Raw genomic sequence first — 18,913 nt, 5'->3', positions numbered from 1 at the left:
CCAGCATGGAGCCAGAATTTTAAAGGCCCTGCCAAACAGTCTGGCACGATGACATCAAATCTTGCTTTTAAACTGTGTACAGTGTAGATTCTAATAAATTAAAACAACCGCTCATATAAGTTGGATAAATTGAATTATTTCACATATAATTTGATCACCGCTCAATTAAATGGAGAGAGGTACGAATTTTTTTTTTTTTTTTTTATGAATGAATACAAAATTAAGCACAGAGAACAAAGAGAAGCTCCACCACACCGTGGCCGGAAGAAACAGGGGGCGTGACCGGGTTGTGTTACCCCACAGGGCAGGGACAGCTAGGCACCTTGATCCTGTCAAATGGACTGGTCTGGCAGGTGTCAAATAGCCACCAAACCTTTCTGGCCCTGACATGGTGGAATGAGCTTCCCTTAGGGGTTAGGACAGGAGAGTTGCCAGCCATCTCCTGCCACGGTTTTGTCCCCTACCTAATCCCATCACTGAAATATTGCATTTACTTATGTATTACTGTAGGAAATTACTGCATATTATATTATATTTTCCAATTAAAAAAAAATGTTTCAGCTGTATTCCGTATGGCGCTGCTTATTACAACACTGTGTGAGGGACGGACCCACGCTGACATGTGGTCTGTCATTTAATGTAAAAGTTGCTGCAGTAACAAAAATGCCTTTAAGCCAATCAATATCGGGTGAAAGCTGCTCTCCACCTGTCCTCCTCTCACTCCTCTCCTGCTGTCCCCCTCTTCTACACCCACTCTTTCCCAGCTCTCCCATGACCTTTCAAATGGTTTTCCTCCACCCAAAGCCCAGTACCCACTCCACACCCACTTTCCACCCACTCTTCGCCAAATTTTTCCCACTTTCAGTCCAGCATTCCACCCATTCTCAGCCTGTTCTCCCCTCCTCCCTGCTCGCGTTCTGCCCACTCACCGCAATGGCCTGCAGCCTCTGCTGGTACTTCTCTGCCTCGTCCATTTTGGATCTGCAACAGACAAGCAAAGAGGAGAGGGTTTCTGTAGTGCTGAGATTGTGATTGTGAATGCCAGAGCAGAGCCCTGGAGGATCCCCATCCCACCTGTGGAAACCTGCTACACCATGGCCCACAAATCATAGCTGTTATTCCAAACATCGAGAAACATACAGCTATTACATGTCATTCATCAAATATCACAGACAAGAGAGTTCACAGCAAGAGATAAGCATACAAAATATTTTTACAGATTCTGATCAAGGAAGGTGACATAATTAGGGTGTTGGGTCCCAGCCTGACTGAATCTTAGGGCCAGAGTTCAAAATCTCTGACAATCAGCAGAGTAGCTGCTCAGTTTTTATGTGGCACAAAGATAGAACTGGCCACCTTTACTTGCATTTCTCAGTTTTGCGGACACAAGCAATTTTTGGGAAATACGCCCGAGGCATGAAGTGGAATGTTTCTGATGGCAAGACAATTCAGTTAGTTTGAAGGTAACAACTCATGGAAAGTTGTAGAAGTTGTAGAAAGCAGTACGTGCTCAAGCAGAATCTGTACTCTGAGCCTAAAAACAGCCTCCTGCTTCCCACACTGCCGACCCCTTCGGGTTACAAAGATTTTCCAACGTCGCTCCATGGCTCCACGAAGTGTCTTCCACACCATCTCCACACACAACAAACTAAACGCCTGCTTTCTCACACACTTCCCGAGTGAGGCGTCAGTGTGAAACCGATGTACGTGGAGGCTTCGGCATGCAGCTTTCTATGAACACCCTCTCACTTGGTTCCAACTTTATGCTGGAGAGAAGATTTCTCACAGAGCTTCAGAAAACCTTGCCCGGAAAAAAGAATTTAGGAGTAAACAAAAAAAAAAGCCTTTGATGATGCATGTTGTTGTGCTCCCAAAAGAAAAGCCTGGCGCTGATTAAAAAAAAAAACCCTTTTCATCATGAGGCTTTTCATCCTCACAGGAGAGAGAGAGAGCGAGAGAGAGAGAAAGAGAGAGAGAGAGGGAGAGAGAGAGAGAGAGAGAGAGAGAGAAAGGGAGAGAGAGACTGACACATGCGCCTCTGTACCTCAAGGCTTTAAGTTACCTAGCCCAGCTGTTGCCATGGTGACCTACCCACCGCCACACAAACAAGCATATTCAGACTCAAATTCGTCCTTTTTTTTCTCTGCAACAGTTCCAAAACATAGTATAAAAGCCCAAGTATAAAAGCTTTTCTGGATTATTGCGGCTCAAAGGAGAACGCCCACATACAGTAGGAATTGATCTGCTTGTGGAGGAGACGAGGGAGAGCTTTGAAAGCCTGGTTTTCTTCTCAGAGTGGTCCAGAGGAGTCAGGGATAGGACAGGAGGCAAGAGGAGTCAGAGAGAAAATGGGAGGCAGGGGAAGTCAGGGGGAGGATGAGAGGCAGAGGTTAGTAATAAGTCCCTCCACCCTTTGTGGCCCCCTGTGGGCTCATAGCAGGTCAGGTTTCAGGGCATATTCTCACACTAGGATGGATGTTTTCCCTGTAGGAAACCATGGAAGCGATATGGAATCTGCCTGCAGCGCAGCAGTAGAAGCAGACTTCAGTAACCATGCAGAGTGGCTGAGGGAGTGGAAAGAACACCACAGTGCAGTCAGCTGCATTTAGCGCTAGCTTATTGAGCTGACAGCTTTGCCAAGCTTCAGTGACTGAGGCTATCCACTGCGCCGCACACGGCTTCGAGCCCCCTCTTTCAGGGTGCTTTATTACCATTGATTCCTTACAGAATGCATCACTTAAGGTCTTTGTCAAAGGCAATCCAGTCCATCGCAAACCAGCCTCCTTCACTCTCACTCGTCCTCTCTCAAACACGCGCTGAATATTAGCGCATCACCGGTTCAGAAGTACAGGCCTCGTGCATCGGCTTGTTCCGTCAGCAATTAAGGCTCTGTGATTCTTGTTCTTGGCATTTCACCCCCTAACCCTACCGCTTCTGCTCATGCGCTCCCTGAAGCTATTGCAAAGGCAGAGTACACAAAACCCACATCAAAGGGAATGCTGCACCACACTGGCTGTTTGTAGCCGGCAGGTGAGCTAAGCGACTGTCGACAGCTTTCAGACGATGAGCCAGGCTGCGTCACATCACCGGCTCAGTCTGACAGAGCACTGCGCTCTGGGCCACCTGGGCACCTGTGAACAACGCCACTCAGCGCTGTGAGCCACAACTTTTATTCTTTACTTTTACTATTTTCCGCATTTTATGATTATAGCAAAGGCATCAAAACTATGAAACAACACAAATGGAATTATGCAGTGACCAAAAAAAGCGTTACAGAAATCACAACTCTCTTACATTTTAAATTCTTCAAAGTAGACAAAAAATATTTTTTAAAAATCCAAATCCAAAATGCCATACATAGGCATCAACGTCACTCATATTTGCCTAAGAAACAAATTTCAAGCATTTAAACATAAGTCTTTAGATTAAAATGTCTTTGAATGCGTATTTCCCATTATCTTATCCTACCTTGATCACGTGTGTCCAAACTACACTGGTACTGTATGTATGAAACTCAGCGACGTCCATTACATGGGGGTAACATCATAAAATAAAATAATAATGGTGATAGCTGCTTGGCATCAGTGTTTCAATATACATGCTTTTTGATTTTCTGACATCAGAAAAAAAAGACAGACTATGTACCTGTCAGACCTTAATCACTATATATGACCTCACTGGTGACTGGGAAAACCTGTTTCGTATGCTTACTGGTTCTGCCTGAAACCATCTGAAGCTGGCACTGGCACACAGCCTAATTGGCTCAGAGACAGGGTAGAGACTGACACATACAGCCCGGTTTAGGCTCAAACACAGGGTAGAGACTGGTGCACACGGCTTGGTCTAGGCTTACAGGCAGGGAAAGTCGAATTGGACAATTGAATGGCAAGTACTAGCACCCAGCCCCCAGTGACATTCACCAGTGACATCACCCTGCCAATCAAATCCAGTGTAGCAAATCCTGATGCAATTATCGCACACCGCAAACAATTTCACTCTTTCTGCTCCAGTGCCCTAGCCTAACAGAAATAACCTTCTGGGGATATTCTCCAGAGGTGACTGACTGAGCTGATTTTTTTCTTTAAATTAACCAATGAATACACTTATTGTTATATGTACATTGCACTAAAAAGCTGTTGAACAAACATTTTTTTACCGATGTGTTACCATGTGTGACTATTGTAATTAGTGCGGTGAAGGCCGTCTGCCAGCAGCATGACTGCAAACTCAGAGAGGTGAAGGAACAGACCTCAGTGGCAGATGTGCGGGGGGATCATGACGCTGACAGGTGTGCTGTGGGACCGGAGCAGGTGTTCGGCTGGACTGCAACGGAGAATGCCCTGCAATGTGTCGTGCTGCGTCGCCATGGTGACAGAGCGGCCGCGAGACCACTTCATCAGCGGCTTGTTCGTAAGTGTGTGGATATTGCGCACCCTGGAAAAACCCTGCCGCTCTTAAAGATGGATCGCTCACAGAGCTGCATGTGGCAGCTATCCTTCATCTGGGGTGTTATTCTGTACTCTACTAGTCTAGCCTAGCACAGCTTTCATGAACAGGAAGTGTGTAAGCTGGATGTGACAAAGATGAATAGTAGAGATATGGGAGATCTTTTTTTGTGTCAGATTCTGGGGGAACAGGCGACAGTTATGGGCCTGAATGGTGATGAATCACTCAATACGAAAGAGGCTGTCAAAACCTCGCCTCGGTGAATGAAATGCAATAAGTGAAAATGCTAGAGAGCCATCCCGGTGTATGGGCGGGCCTTTGTAGTGAGCGATACTATAGGAAAAGAGCTCTCAGTGTCCTCCAGACAAGGTCTTTTAGGTTATGTCACGACCTGTGGCTTTCTGATCCTGACTCAAGAGAGGAGACACACCTGATCCTCCATAGCACTGGTCCTTAATAAATGTATTGCCTGTCTGCACATGCATCACAGACATCAAATTACAATCTTATATTAACATATCTGGGAAAGGTTAACTTCCTGGAATAAAGGTACTTATGCAATTGTTCTATGGCAAACAGCCAAAGATGGCAACGTCCCAAAACTACTGAGATGGACAAAAAGGAGGACACCTGAGAACCTGAAGAGCATGTGACAGGGAGTTGCTAAGGTTTTGTGAGTTGTTACCCTTTGGTTTGTGGTGGGAGAGGTAAGGCTGGGTGATTAATCGAATGTTATTTTCCAATTATGATTTTGGCTTCCAACGATTACGAAAACAAGATAATTGAGATAATGCGGCACAATAATCGTTACTGAAATGAATATACAAACTGTATCTATTATTTATGTTTGTCTCATTTTTTTACACTTATTTTTTTTTATTTGTTTTTCAGTTGAATTATATTTAAAGTTCTGCGCTTTAAGAAAAGAAAATCCGCTGTTAACCCTTTCACACGTAACTTACTTTTATGCTATGTAGCGTGCATGTTACGTTACATGGTTTGTTATGTTTTCATTAGTGTTATTAAGCTTCTCATAGTTTTCAATCAGCATTTGCTATATTTTTAACGTTAAATCTCTGTTTCCTCAAAGCTAAAATTAGCTAGAATTTTTCCAATCTAGTGTTCTAATCGCACAGGTTTTAGCATACACACTACACGGCAAATCACACTGGTGTGACCGTATGCGCAAAAGTTTTTTTTTAAAAGTTCAATAAATGCATGATGTTTCCAAAGTCAATGAGTAATTGTGTTAAATAATCGTGATCTCAATATTGACCCAAATAATCGCAATTATGATTTTTGCCATAATCGAGCAGCCCTAGGGAGAGGTGGGGCATTGTACTAGGCTCTGCCTGGCCTTTGAAATTCCCCAAGGCAAACACTGGTCCCCTGATTTTTGCTGTACAGTTCAGATGAGCTTAAATTGTTTACACATACTGGGTCTGACCTGTACATGTGTGTGCCCATGAGTGTCATTGCCTTTGTCCCCTGAGATCATTTCCTGTTCTTCAGCTGCACCGACAGGGAGGCATACTCAATCATGGAGAACCGAGAGGTCTCAAGCTGTGAGTGAGACAGGGGAGCGAGGTGGACCTCACTCAGGAATGCAGAGAGACAGTGTTCGAGGTGCTGACTTTGGGGGAGGGCGGGGTGAAGGGGGGTTGGGGGGGCGGAGCATGCATGCATTGGCTGGGGCTGCGGTTGGAATGCCCCATCCCTAGCTGCACGCCCCATCAGCTTGCTGTGAAATCACCGAATGATGTGAACCTCGACGTTTAAATGCCATATTCTACACCGGTCAGCCACGGCTGAGTGAGAAAATGATTTACTGCACTGGAAATCAGTCATATACCAGAGTAAGGACATTCTGGTCCTTAAAGCACTACTCTGCCCTTCAAAGGTGATCCCGTCTTTAAGGCAGCTTTGTCCTTGAGTGCACATTCAGGGAAGGCCTTTCTTATCAGTTATTTGTTTTCTGTTCCCTTCCAAATCCTGTTGCTGAAGGTTCATATTTGGGATTTAAACACGCTGCTCTCAGATAAAGGACATTGCAGCTAACATCTGTCTTGTGTGTGTCTGTCTCAGCATGACGTGTATGCAGTGCACACTTATGTATATGTGTGAGTGTGTGTGTGTGTGTGTGTGTGTGTGTGTGTGTATGCGTATGCATCTCATACATGTGAGTATGTGTTTGTGAGTGGTGTGGGTGTTGCGGGGGTATGAGTGGAATCTTAAAAATGCTGTAAAAGCAGCCGCAGTCCTGTGGAGTGCACTCCCTGGGCAGCACTGGGTCAAGGGAAGGAAAACAGAGCATTCCAGCGAGAGCATGTTAACGTGTGGCCCTACGGCAAGAGTGCAGCACTTTGTCATGACAGATCACAGGTCTGGGCACGAGCCAGGGATTATTAAACATAACACAGGTCTGGCTCAAAAGACACATAAAATCCCAGCACTGAGACACGATTCCAATCCTTTAAATTGAGTGGATCATTAGACAAACACACACACACACACACACAACTGGTTGATCCACTCCACTCTTATGTATTTAGATTCCATAACATTCCAAGGAAAGAGGGCTAAAGCAGAAAGCCTGAGGAGAACCCTGTTTAAACAATACTGGAAAAAACTCTTTAAAACTGTGTGTATGCGCTTGTGCATTAGAAGAGGCAAGTTTCAGCGCGGGCAGAGAGGTAATAATGCGTAATTGACTTACAGGGGCTCGTTTCAGAGCGGGCCTGTGTTTGGTCGGAGGCCACCTCCCTCTCTGAGCGGTGATATTATGGAGCAGATCAATGCTCTCTCTGTCAGGGTTTTTCCCCAGGGCTGTGCTCTTAAACAATGGCACTCCTGTTCAGACAGGAACCGGTACTTCAGAGCACCCGAGCGCTCTCCATGCCGCCCGTCACCGAACACCGCGAAACTCTCACCTTTACCTGCTCGCCGCTTTGCCTCTGCCTCGCGCAGCAGTCACATCTTTACATTAAAAACGAGGCGCAAATTCAGCGGACACGTTCCCGAGATGTCACGCCATCGGGATCACACTTCACACGCCGGGCAGCGGTGTCTGCTCTGGGCTGCCTTCCATTAACATGGCAGACAGCGCTGAGGTCAGGCTGCTGAAGGCAGATGATTCTTGACGTGTCAGGGTGTGAACTCTGCCATGCAAGTGAGCAAACAATTTCACTTATTCCTCGGCCCCGCTCGGCAGCCCCCCCCCCCCCCCCCCCTCGACACACATTCACACACAGACATGCTCTGCTGAAAATGTGTGTGTTTGTGTGTGCGTGCACCCTTCCTGTTAATGCAGGCTTCCTGGTAGAGCCGCTGCAGACCGACTGAGCGTGTGGTCATATGTGTGAGAGTGCCTGTATTCACAGGTCTCTTAACAATGAAACGGAATGAAAAAGGGAGGATCTCCTGTTTCCGCGAGGGTGTGGGGATGTTGGTGAGGGAGAAGAGAGAGGGAGGTGGATGGGGGAGGGGGTGCTGAGTGGGAGTGGGTGGACGTGAACCTGCAGCTTCCTGGATCAAGCTTGGCAGGCCAAACGCAGGTGTGTGAGGGGTTAACCCCGTCACCTGGCTGAAAAGCTGAACCAAAAGCGCGCACACACCCTTCCTCAGGGTGTCATCATGATGCTGTTAAATCTGTCAGTCAGCATTCCTCAGCGGTAATATGCGTTAGCTCACGGCTGTAACATCCTGCCCTTTAGGGTGCCTTTCCAGCACAGATAATGAGGGCCTGTGTGTGGTGCAGGCCTTCATACTGGTCAGCACCTGGAATAGCTGGAGCCTCCTGCCAGCGTGCACGCGCGCACACACACACACACACACACACACAATCGCTCTGTAAAGCGACACTGTTGCACACACACATCCTCTACAGAAATCCCCACCCTGCCCCCAACCAGTCCGCTGCTGCTTTCCGCGCAAGCGCGCTCCATGCTCAAATGCTTCACAAACTCCTGTGTGACCTTCCCACTGAAAGTAACCCAATAAAAAGGGATTCTCTGTCTGCTATGCGGGCATGTCCGCACAGCCACTTTTAATCTGGCCAGCCAGAGACGCATAGCCTGTGTCATCTCCCCCCCCCCGTGCATATAGCCTAACCCACATTCCTTTAATTAGGATCTTCAAGCGGGCCGCAGGGAATGGAGTCTGAGTCACAGCAGGACAAAGCCATGCGGAGAGACACCTCCGTCTGGGGCTGCCGCATCCCGGGAGAGGCGGTTCTGCGTTCACATCCATCAGCTGCGTGTGCGCCCGACTAGCGAAACCTCAAATCAACCCGATTCATCACACTCTGAAGTGACGAAAGCCTGTGGTGTTCTCTGATCGCAACATTAAGGATGCACGAGTGAAGTAGCAATGGTGATGAGAAATGTTGCAGTTCTCTCCCGGGACTCTTCATCCATGCAGTCTGAAGAAGCTATCTGCCACTTTAGCGGTTTTGTACTTTGGGGTGTGAAATCTACAACGTGACCCTCTCTTCCAGCACTGTGGAGGGAACAGGAGGACTCAGGAGTCTCAGAGGAGTCTCAGAGGTGTCTGTTCGCCCTTAGCCTTCACTCCTTTTTCATTCTCCTTTTTGCCATCATCACTGTGTGTGTGAGGGTGCAACCCATGACTGATGATCCAGGGGTTCATGTGTCCCTTATGGGGTAGGGGGTGTGAGTGTGCCTCTGTGTGTGTGTGTGTGTGTGTGTGTGTGTGTAAGGGGGAGGGGGCGTTGTCTCCATGGCTCCATGATACACAGATGTGCCCCTGTTGTCACTAATAGGCCCAGAGGAGAGGAAATGACAAAGTGGGTCCCACAGACACAGAGACACACACACACACACACACAGACACACTCGAGCACACACACACACACACACACACACAGAGGCATGTGCGCACATGCGCGCGTGCACACACACACACACACACACACACACACACACACACACACACACACACACACAGATATCCACACCAAAGGGTAAACACTCGGAAGCTTTTCACACTACAATTACTCAGGAGCCACAGCTCTTCCCATCATTCAGATCCCATCAACGGTTATTGGCATTTAAATGGGTTGGTGCACTTTCGTAATGTACACTCAAAAATATACGCTTGACAGCCGACAACTGAGACTTTTTTTTTTTTGGCTTTCAAGCATTTTGAAACCACGGCGAAGACCTGGAAAATGCAGTTAGTCTACACGCATGGCCAGGTTTGAACTGCAGTGAACCATCCAAGCTGACTTCTCATCCGTTGTCATATCATATTTAGAAATGACACCACTGGCTCCCAGGGTACAGAATTCACCAATACTCATTACTGTTTCCAAAAGAAATGATAAGAACGTGTCCTTAAAAACATGGCAGAATAATTTGTATTTACGTAACCGATGCCCTTAATACCTCCGAGTGGAATGGAGATAGACGCTTTATCGGCTAGGGAAGTGTACCGAGAGATCATAAAAAAAACAACGATAACATCCCCCCAATCAATCTCATACATTCACACAGCCGACACTTGCCAACGCAGACAGGAAGAGGAAGAGAGTTTGTCAAGGCCAGGAACACTCTGACTGTCTCTCCCTCCACACCCCTCAACCCAGCACTGAAATAATGTCGCCTAGGCCTTGTGTTTTGGGGCTGTCTTTTAAAGGCATTTGTCATTTGGAAGACTGATTCTCTCACTCTTGCCCCCCCCCCATCCTCCATATTGAGTTACAGCCCCTAGCAGCATACCACAGCTACTGTCCTATCCCTGTCAGGCCAGCTCAGAACTCTCTAAATCCCGTGTTCACCTTTACAAGCCTAAAGCGATTATCTGATGCCTTCAGTTGACAGCTACCGCAGAAAAGAAGAGGCTGACTGGTAAAAACCTGCACGTTATCTCACACACGGTTTTTAGTCATAACATCCTTGACTGAAAATCAGTGCATGTTAAAATTCCTAATAGTCCATGATCTGAACTAATGCTGATTTCCATGTTTGACAAGAAGCCAAAGCACGGCTCACAGAAGAATGAGAGAGGAGGAGGATCTCTCCCCCCGAGCCACAGCAGAGCCACCCGGCTCTGACGAGTCCTGACAAGACACCTTCAACTGCCCCTGAATACCGAGACTGTTCATCCCAACGCTATGTGCTGCACGCCCTTTCAGCACATACCGGGGTCAAAGCACAGACTAAAACTCTCGCTCTTTCTCACATACACAAACACCTACTGCATAATGCACACACACATAATCTCAGATCCACTCACAGGCAAAAATGCACCAACCGCATATGCAAGTACCTGCAAACTGCTAGATACACTCACGCCATACGCGGGCGGTGTGTGTTAGGGTTAGGGTTAGTCTGTGAGTTTATCTGGGAAACACGCTTGCTCTATCCATAACCTAAATGGGGGGATAAACAGAAAAATGCAAAGATGCTAACACAAATGCAGCTTTATTACACAAACGTCTAACCCCTAACTGCGAGAAGCCCAAGCGCTATAATCAATCTTTTTTAGATGGCTTTAAAGGATGGTCACAGCTTTACAGGCTGAACAGCTGTTATCACAGCATACATACTGTACATGTGTGCTAACATGTCATTACTTGTTCTTGTCATTTTCCTGTCTGTGTGCAGGATTAGCATTTTACCGAAACAGGTTTGGGAAGGCATTTGTGTGTGTCTGTTGTAATCAGGTATCAGTGTCGTACTGATGTCATCAGGTAAGGCTCCCATATGAATGGCATGCAGGCCTCTCTGCCTCATGGCAAGGTAATTATATACGTATTAGTATCCTGCAATAGCCCTGCAATTGTATTTTGAAGGCAAGCTCCTGTTTGTGTACTACTATCCTTGACATTTGTAATGTGACATGTCATGTGTCATGATGAAGTTACATATAAGAAACTGGAAAGACTGAATGTCAGTTTTATTATGCACAGTTTCTATTGCCATGGTGATCCAAGTTACACAGAACAATATTTGGCAAATAAAAGGCAATGGTAAACAGTACCCAACACCCTGCAGCTACCCAAGGTTAAATAATTTTGCGTTTGTATTTGTTATTTTTGTACCCTAACTTTTTTTTTTTTTTTTGCAAATGACTCTGGTATTTCCCATTCGTTGGCGTCCCAGAACAGCAGCAGCTACGACGAAAACAAAAGCTTTTCAAAAGCAATCAGATCTTATTTCTATGCAGATGCATTTTCCACCCCGAGGCCCTGAAAAAGCTGAGTCACCTTGCAGCTCGCTGCCTTCAGTGCTCAACATTTAACTCCAGCGCTGACCCAAATCCTGCCTGAAGAAGCACGGGTGGGGAAGACAAACTCGCCTCTTGATTCAGCCAGCGCGTGAAAGATAATAGTCATAATGCAACTATTATGGAGTGGCTCTCATAATGGAACACGTTCCCAGTAAACTCTTTCAGGGACTCTTCGGAGGGCGTCAGCAGCTCGTTAACCCCTTTACTGCTGGGATGAGCCGCAGAGAACAGAAGCATTGTGGTAACCTTTAATGCCGAGGGGAATGTCTGCACGTTTTCTGAGGGGTCTGACACTGACAAAACAGATGCCACATAATGTACGAGGATGATTATTCAAGCAAGCAAAAATGTATTTGCATGCATACAAGATAATTAGGAAAATACAATTGCACATCTGCCGTGATGTGCATTTAATTTCGCATACAACTACATATTATGTGCATTCCTTTGCAAACCTCAAAAAATATAGGGGGAGAACTCTAACCATCTCTGGATAGCTGAAATTGCACTGGAAATGAGCAAATTTTGCCAAAGATAATGAGCAAATAGAAACAGGTCATGTAGTCTTTTTTCCATCCACTAATACGCATATATTATGCTTTTTAGCCATTTAAATTGGGACAAAAAGGCTTACATAATTAATCTTAATAAATCTTTCAAAGATCAGCAAAAGAACGTAGAGGAACGCAACCCTAAAACATAAGTGTCAATTAGCACCTGCAACTTGCCCTCCTAGTAAAGTCTCTTTCAAGAGTGCAGGCGCAACCTCACAGTCTCACCACCCTAATTACACTTGGGTTGCAGTGTGCAGTAGTTTTCTAAACAGGAAGCATTTTTATGAGTCAAAACTAGTCAGGGCATCATAAAACCACACACGCTGATGAAGACAACTGCAGCCTGTTTCAACTGAAAAAAACACAACCATGTGTTTATCTCTATGTGTTCCCATGAAAGGCTGTGAAATTCTTACGTAGGCTTCTGTAATGGCAAATGACATTATGAAGTCTCTGTCATTCAGTAAAATGCAGTTTTTTGGTACATTTGTAGAGAATACATTAATACGTGATAATTTAACTGTCACCGATTCCCACTGGTCAACATTAATGTAGGAAGTAAAGAGCTCCTGCATTCATGGAGTTAAAATGCTCCGAGAGGAATGCCTGGATATTTCTGCGGATACAGCGTAAGGGTCAACCGATGTCCTTTCAATAAATGAAGAGGCCCCTGTTCGTTTTCGGCCGTGCTGCGTGACAGCTCAAACGCACTCAGCTGGGCAGATAGGATCTAAAGATGCAGGAGACATTGCACATGCCATCAAAGAGCAGTTGGAGCGATTTTTCACACTGCCTGCACAGATTAAAAATTAAACGCATGAAGCGGAGAGGGAAGGGGCGGTCGTCAGATGTGCTTCTGAATGCGGATCCAAAGCTAATTCCAAACGAGCGCTCTGGCTCTGGGGCACATGGGCTGAGATTTTCATGGCATCACTGCTCTGCTGATTGTGGTCTCCACATCAACCAGCATTCAAGGTCTGCCGGGGAAGTGTGTATGACAGAGTCACAGGGTTCACAGCAACAGGGAGACGTAGCAGCGCACACAGGCCGTTATTCACAGGGTAAACACACAAAGGTTCTGCGCCTGTCAGGAACTGTTATTGCTGGAAAGCTCCAATATAATAGGACACAGCCCTCTCATGTGAATGTGGGGACCTTTGGGGCAACTGACTGTCAGCGTCAAAAACTGACTGGCAGCCAGAGATTTACGGTACGTATAGCAATATTTCACAATCCAGTCCACTGTGAAGCACAGACTTTATGCAGCATGCAAAGCAGATGTTCACCTATCAGCTGCATATTCAAATAAATGTTCACTGTCACAGGTGTCTATATTTATCAAGGATCCATCTTTGATGCTTTGAATCCACAGTGAATGAGTCTCGAACAGCCAGCACACACCGATAGGGCTGTTGCACATCCAATCCCTTTACGGAACCCAGACACTAAAGGTATCTACAAGGGTTTCAGTGAAAGTCAGCCATGTTTACACTGGCCTGGATTTAGCTGTACTTCAACCCGGCTGGAGTTTTCATCGCGTTGACATTACCTTCAGGTACACCTTGGCCTGGGACCAGACTCTGCAGGCTCGTTCTCCGACATTATATTCAACGTGGCCAAAAGTGGGCCATGCAGAGGCAGTCAGGTTTACTGCGCAGCATGGAACTAGGACACGGCTCGCACACCATGGCAGATGTGTCCCGGTAAAAGCCCTTCGCCTCACCGCATTCTGCGTTACGTTCCACAAGAAACGTTATAAAACCAAGGAAAGCTACAGAGAAGTCAACTGACAACCGCCACTTTTATTATTCAAAAGGTGTACTGTGATGGACGGCGCTTCCCCGAGCGCGCGACAGAGCTCCTTAATAACCGGCTGCCGTCACACAGGGGCGAGACGCCGCTTTAAGCAGCTGTTCCACAGGTGTCCCGCTAAAGGGATGGCAGATGAGGAACTGCGCTCCACACGCTGTGGTGTTGAACAATAAGCAGAGGCACAGTGCATTCGCTGAGGGCTGTGGGAACCTCACACGTTATATTGCTGATGTAATAAATTAGGTAGCATGAAGCCCCCCCCCCCCCGACTTCCTCAAACGAACAGGAATGGACTTTGTCTGGAACCACATTTGAATGCTAATTTCATGCACTTCCATCATTTAACTAGAATCATTCAGGCAGTTGTCAATTAAGAGGAAGCATCTCAGAACTGTATGCAAAATGACTTAGATGAGGAGTGGCATAATCAATTCATTGCCTCCAGCTCCACGTTTAATTTTGTTTTCCAAGTTCCCCACCAAACGAACTGTAAATGGCAAGTGTGGCAACATAAGAAAGTACTGCATTTATTTTGCAAGCACATTTACACTGTGTTGTAGGAATATGTGATATGCAGAGGAGTACTGAGGCCAAGTTGAGATAGGATGTTATGTGTAACTGACAAAATTCAACAAAAACTCAAAGATCTTTTGGAATGACTCTGAGTGGAATTGGTATGGGTCAGCTTCATCTGACTGCGTCCAGTGAGAGCATAGCATATATTAGGAAGGGTCCACTTCAATTTGACTTGACTCTACGGAGACCTGCTGGAGAGGGCTGTGCAAAGATCCAGCATGACTGTTAGAAAGCATTGTTTAACAAATGCTTAGAAGCCTTGATTTACAGTTATGTTCACATTTTAAAAGTTTGTATTGACTTCCTTTAAAAGTGGGTACCTTTATTTGAGTGTAATGTAGCATGAATGACAAAGAACCTCATAAATAATAGGAATAAAGCTGCCATTATGTCAGGAAGGGCCACTTCCTTGTTTATAATCACGCTAGCAGGCTTTGCCTCATCAGTAACAAGTAGAATATTGTTTGTATTTTTTTTGTTTGTTTTTTTAATATTGTTATTTTAACAGTCTCACCTGTCACCACATTGAAGGGACTTAGGGAAAGTGGCAGGATATTACATGTAGGAGTTGGAAAACCGTTTACTTCCAAAGCCTGCCTTCCCAGGCAAAACAAACAATATGACATCTTTCACACCATTCAGGTAGTAGGAGGATGGGAAGGAGGAGAAAGAGAAAGAATGACACAGAGAAGCAGAGACAGGAGGGCCAGCAGAGCAAACAGACTGTGTGTAAAGAGTGCGAGGCAGGCAGAAGCAGCAGGCGCCCCACACACACACACACACACACACACACACACACACGCACACGCACACGCACACGCACACGCACACGCGCACACGCACACGCACACGCACACGCACACACACACACACACGCACACACACACACGCACACGCACATACACACACACGCACACGCACGCACACGCACACACACGCACAGGCACAGGCACACACAGGCACAGGCACACACAGGCACAGGCACACACAGGCACAGGCACACACAGGCACAGGCACACACGTGCACACACGTGCACACACAGGCACACACACAGGCACACGGACACACAGGCACACGGACACACAGATACACGGACACAGACATACACACACAGCTGTGTAGATGCCTATATGAAGCTTTCAGGCACCTTATGCAGGTGACAGGGTGGCCTGTAAAAAAGGGAGGGCTGGGTTCGCAGGCAAAAGCCACTCATAGGAGCCACTGTCCTTCAGAGCAAGTGTCAACATAAACTCTAGCACAGCTGATGAGCACTGCTTTTGCAGCTCCCTTTTAACACATGGTCAAAGATCTCAGATTCATTCCAATTAAGAATATTTGTAGGAGGAGAAGTATGCGTGCAATTTTTTAAGTGGGACCAGAGATCCCCAGAGTGGCATGTGTAGAAATACGATGCACTCGAAGACTGCAATGTTCACCACAAAGGACACTGCAAGCAGTGAGGAATTTCCCTCCAGCGTGTTTCACATCCATCACCATAAACAGGGTCATTTTCCAGGATCTGCACCAGACTGTGCTGACTGGGGGCCCTGCCCCACCTCTGCTTTCAGCTCACCGGAACGCCTTTAAGCGAATGCTACCGCCACCTTACTATTAGCATTTACAGTACTGACAGTATGGCCATTTTTGCCCACGTGTCCTTCATATCAGAGCTAAGAAAACACAAGCTGCACTCTCGCCTCCCTGCACATGCCACCCATAGGTCCGACACACACCAGACGCTGTGGTTCTTTTCATCTCCTGCTTCAGACACCTGCACGGGGTTCTCTTTTCTTTTTGAGGAAACGGACTCATTGTAATTACAGACCACAAAAATTGAGTGAGGTTCTGCCAAGGTGGAAACATCAGCGTAGCCTCTTCATCTGCAATAATTCAGCCCACTGCAATGCCCTATTCCCACGTTTCTCTTTCTGTTTTGTGAGCTTCTGTTTTTTTTTTTTTTTTTTTTCCTTTTTCGGAAAGCACAGGGGTGTCTTAAAGTCAGCCCTGAAAGCCCCAGGCTGAGTGTGCCTGCTCATAACCCAAGCAGGGAGCTTAAACGCGGTTTCTCTTTTTCACTGTGACAGCTTCAGGCTCTCTGCATTTGTTACAGAAGTCAGTGAGGGGGTGGCAGCACAAGAGTTGCTAGTAGTGAAGGAGGCAGTGGTTTCACAGGAACTGCAACAATTTAGCTGCTGATCAGAACATGTAAAGCACTTTAAAGTGTCCTCTAAAAATGTGTCCGTTTCAACAGCTGTGGTTTCATGTTCTCGTTATACAGCGTAATTGAGATATTTGTATTTTTTTAAGCTTTAAAAGGAGCCATGTGGAGTGCTATTGATCAATTCCCTCTAGCAGTACTAATAATAATTTTTACTTAGATCTACAGTCACATCAGGTCATTTATAGTAGGCCAGACATCTGTAGATCACTGTTCATTCCGCATGCATCAACTCAGAAAGCGAGCCGCCCGCTCTGATGAGTAGGCCTTAACCACATACTAAATTTGTTAGTATTACATCACTCACTTCATTCCGCATTATACCTGTAAACAGATAAGGGGTTGCCCATTAGCGCTTTGCCTCCTTTATTGACGTGAGAAACGTGGTGTCATGGGCTAATTCCACACGTTGCACCGAAGGATGTCCTCTGGGGGGCGAATGCTTTATTTTCATTGCTTAGTGCCAGTACCCAGTGAGAGGCAATATATTCCCCCCTCCCGCAAGTGAAGATGACATTCATACTATGCGGCTGAAACGGAATTAATTCAACTTTAGCCAGACAGGCAAGGGGTTCCCTCCCACTCCCAACCAAACGCCTTCACTAGCCAACCTTGCCCAACTTCTAAAATGCTCCACCTCCTGCCGAACAACATATGTCAAGATAATGATCTGGATAGATAGAAAATACAAAATATAGGAAACTTCGGTATTTTCTATCATTTGACACATTAACAATCGTATATTATATAAAAAATAAGTCCCGGGTGTATTACGTTCACATAAAAACAGCTGAATCGTAGTCTGACAACTAAGAAACGTCCACCCAACAACTCAGTTTTTACCTGCTGGCTGGCACGGTCTCAAACGGTCTGCCCAAGGACCCAAATTTGCCCTAATTTTAAAATTAACAGCTCACAATCGTCCCCAGGTACTACACTCCAAGAAATGCAGAGAACTTTAAATCAACAATGTGAGTGGTCTGACAGCCTTACCTGATTCGATGTAGCTAGCTAGCTACTGTGCGCGGAGGTCCCACTCAGTGTGAAAAAGAACGTGAAATAAAATCTAAAAACACTCGGAATTCTGCTCGACAAATAAAATAAACCGTATCAACACATAAGCTTTCAATAAAATATCTCCGATGTTAATTAAATTTCCACGAAACAAATGTTTCCGTGCAGGTCTTCCTGTGTAAAAGAAACACCTGAGTTCTTTGTCCGAAAGAAAACCCAATGTAAAATCTAGTTGCATTCGTGCTAGAGCGAATACATTCAACTTTTACGCACGCGAATAAGCTGTAAAAGACAAAAAAAGTTCTAGAACTCCTCACAAAAGCTACTTCTGCCACCTCTCTGGTTTCTCCCTCTAAGTTGGTGCGTGTCAAATTTTAACAGCAAGCACGCTGTGCTTCTTCGCTGCTAACCAGCTCTACCTGACTTTGAGTTCCTGCGGTGTGGCCAACCCACTTTTTACATTGCTAACGTTAGCGATCTTTTAAACAGGGGTGTATGGTTTCCTGTTATTTTTCACAGGTGGCGAAACAAATGCACTCTTAAAACTCCCTCATTAAAACCAGCGGGCAAAACGCGAAGGATATTTGAACATTTTGGTGGGAGGTTCAAATAGCAGGTTAGTTTAAAGTTAACGGGGTGGCTTATAAAACGTGTGGGCAACGTGTGGACTATGATTATGTAATCGACGATAATGTTGCAGCGGGTTATACTGTATCTGCCTTACACGTGGGGCTAAAGGAAAAAAACTTACCTATTACGTGGACATTTCAGTCCTTAATTTCTTTGAATTGTATTTCTTATTTACAAAACTGGAACCGACCTCCCTTAAATATGATTTCTTTAAAATGATATCCCGTTATTTAAGAATTGCGCAAGAACAACTGTTTTTGTTGAAATACAGACTGCGTGTTATTGATTATTCTAAGTAACTGTGGCTCAGATGTAGCTCAACTAAACCATGTTATGCAAACAACAATGGTATAATGCAAACACTATGTAAATCTGAGGACTTGTACAACTTGCGCAAAATGGATATGGAAT

General features: G+C 45.8%; 1 protein-coding gene across 2 annotated transcripts in view; it reads right to left on the bottom strand.

Annotated features, from left to right (window-relative positions):
• The window catches only part of palm3 (paralemmin 3), a 29,810-nt gene extending 11,541 nt beyond the window's left edge, over positions 1 to 18,269 (bottom strand). The window contains exons 1-2 of one of the 2 annotated variants that reach the window (XM_036554906.1): positions 17,852 to 18,269; positions 930 to 981 (exon numbers count right to left, since the gene is read on the bottom strand). In XM_036554906.1, the coding sequence (XP_036410799.1) occupies positions 930 to 974 (45 nt within the window). In that variant the 5' untranslated portion in view covers positions 975 to 981; positions 17,852 to 18,269. Of the gene's footprint in view, positions 1 to 929; positions 982 to 12,772; positions 12,845 to 17,851 lie in introns of those variants that run through there. The other variant, XM_036515536.1, reaches the window with a different exon arrangement.
• Positions 18,270 to 18,913: the final 644 nt, after the last annotated feature.

Source organism: Megalops cyprinoides, chromosome 1 (assembly GCF_013368585.1).
Source record: "Megalops cyprinoides isolate fMegCyp1 chromosome 1, fMegCyp1.pri, whole genome shotgun sequence".
NCBI classification, from domain to species: Eukaryota; Metazoa; Chordata; class Actinopteri; order Elopiformes; family Megalopidae; genus Megalops; species Megalops cyprinoides.
The sequence above is the reverse complement of the archived record's forward strand: the minus strand, read 5'-3'. Positions and strand labels throughout refer to the sequence as shown.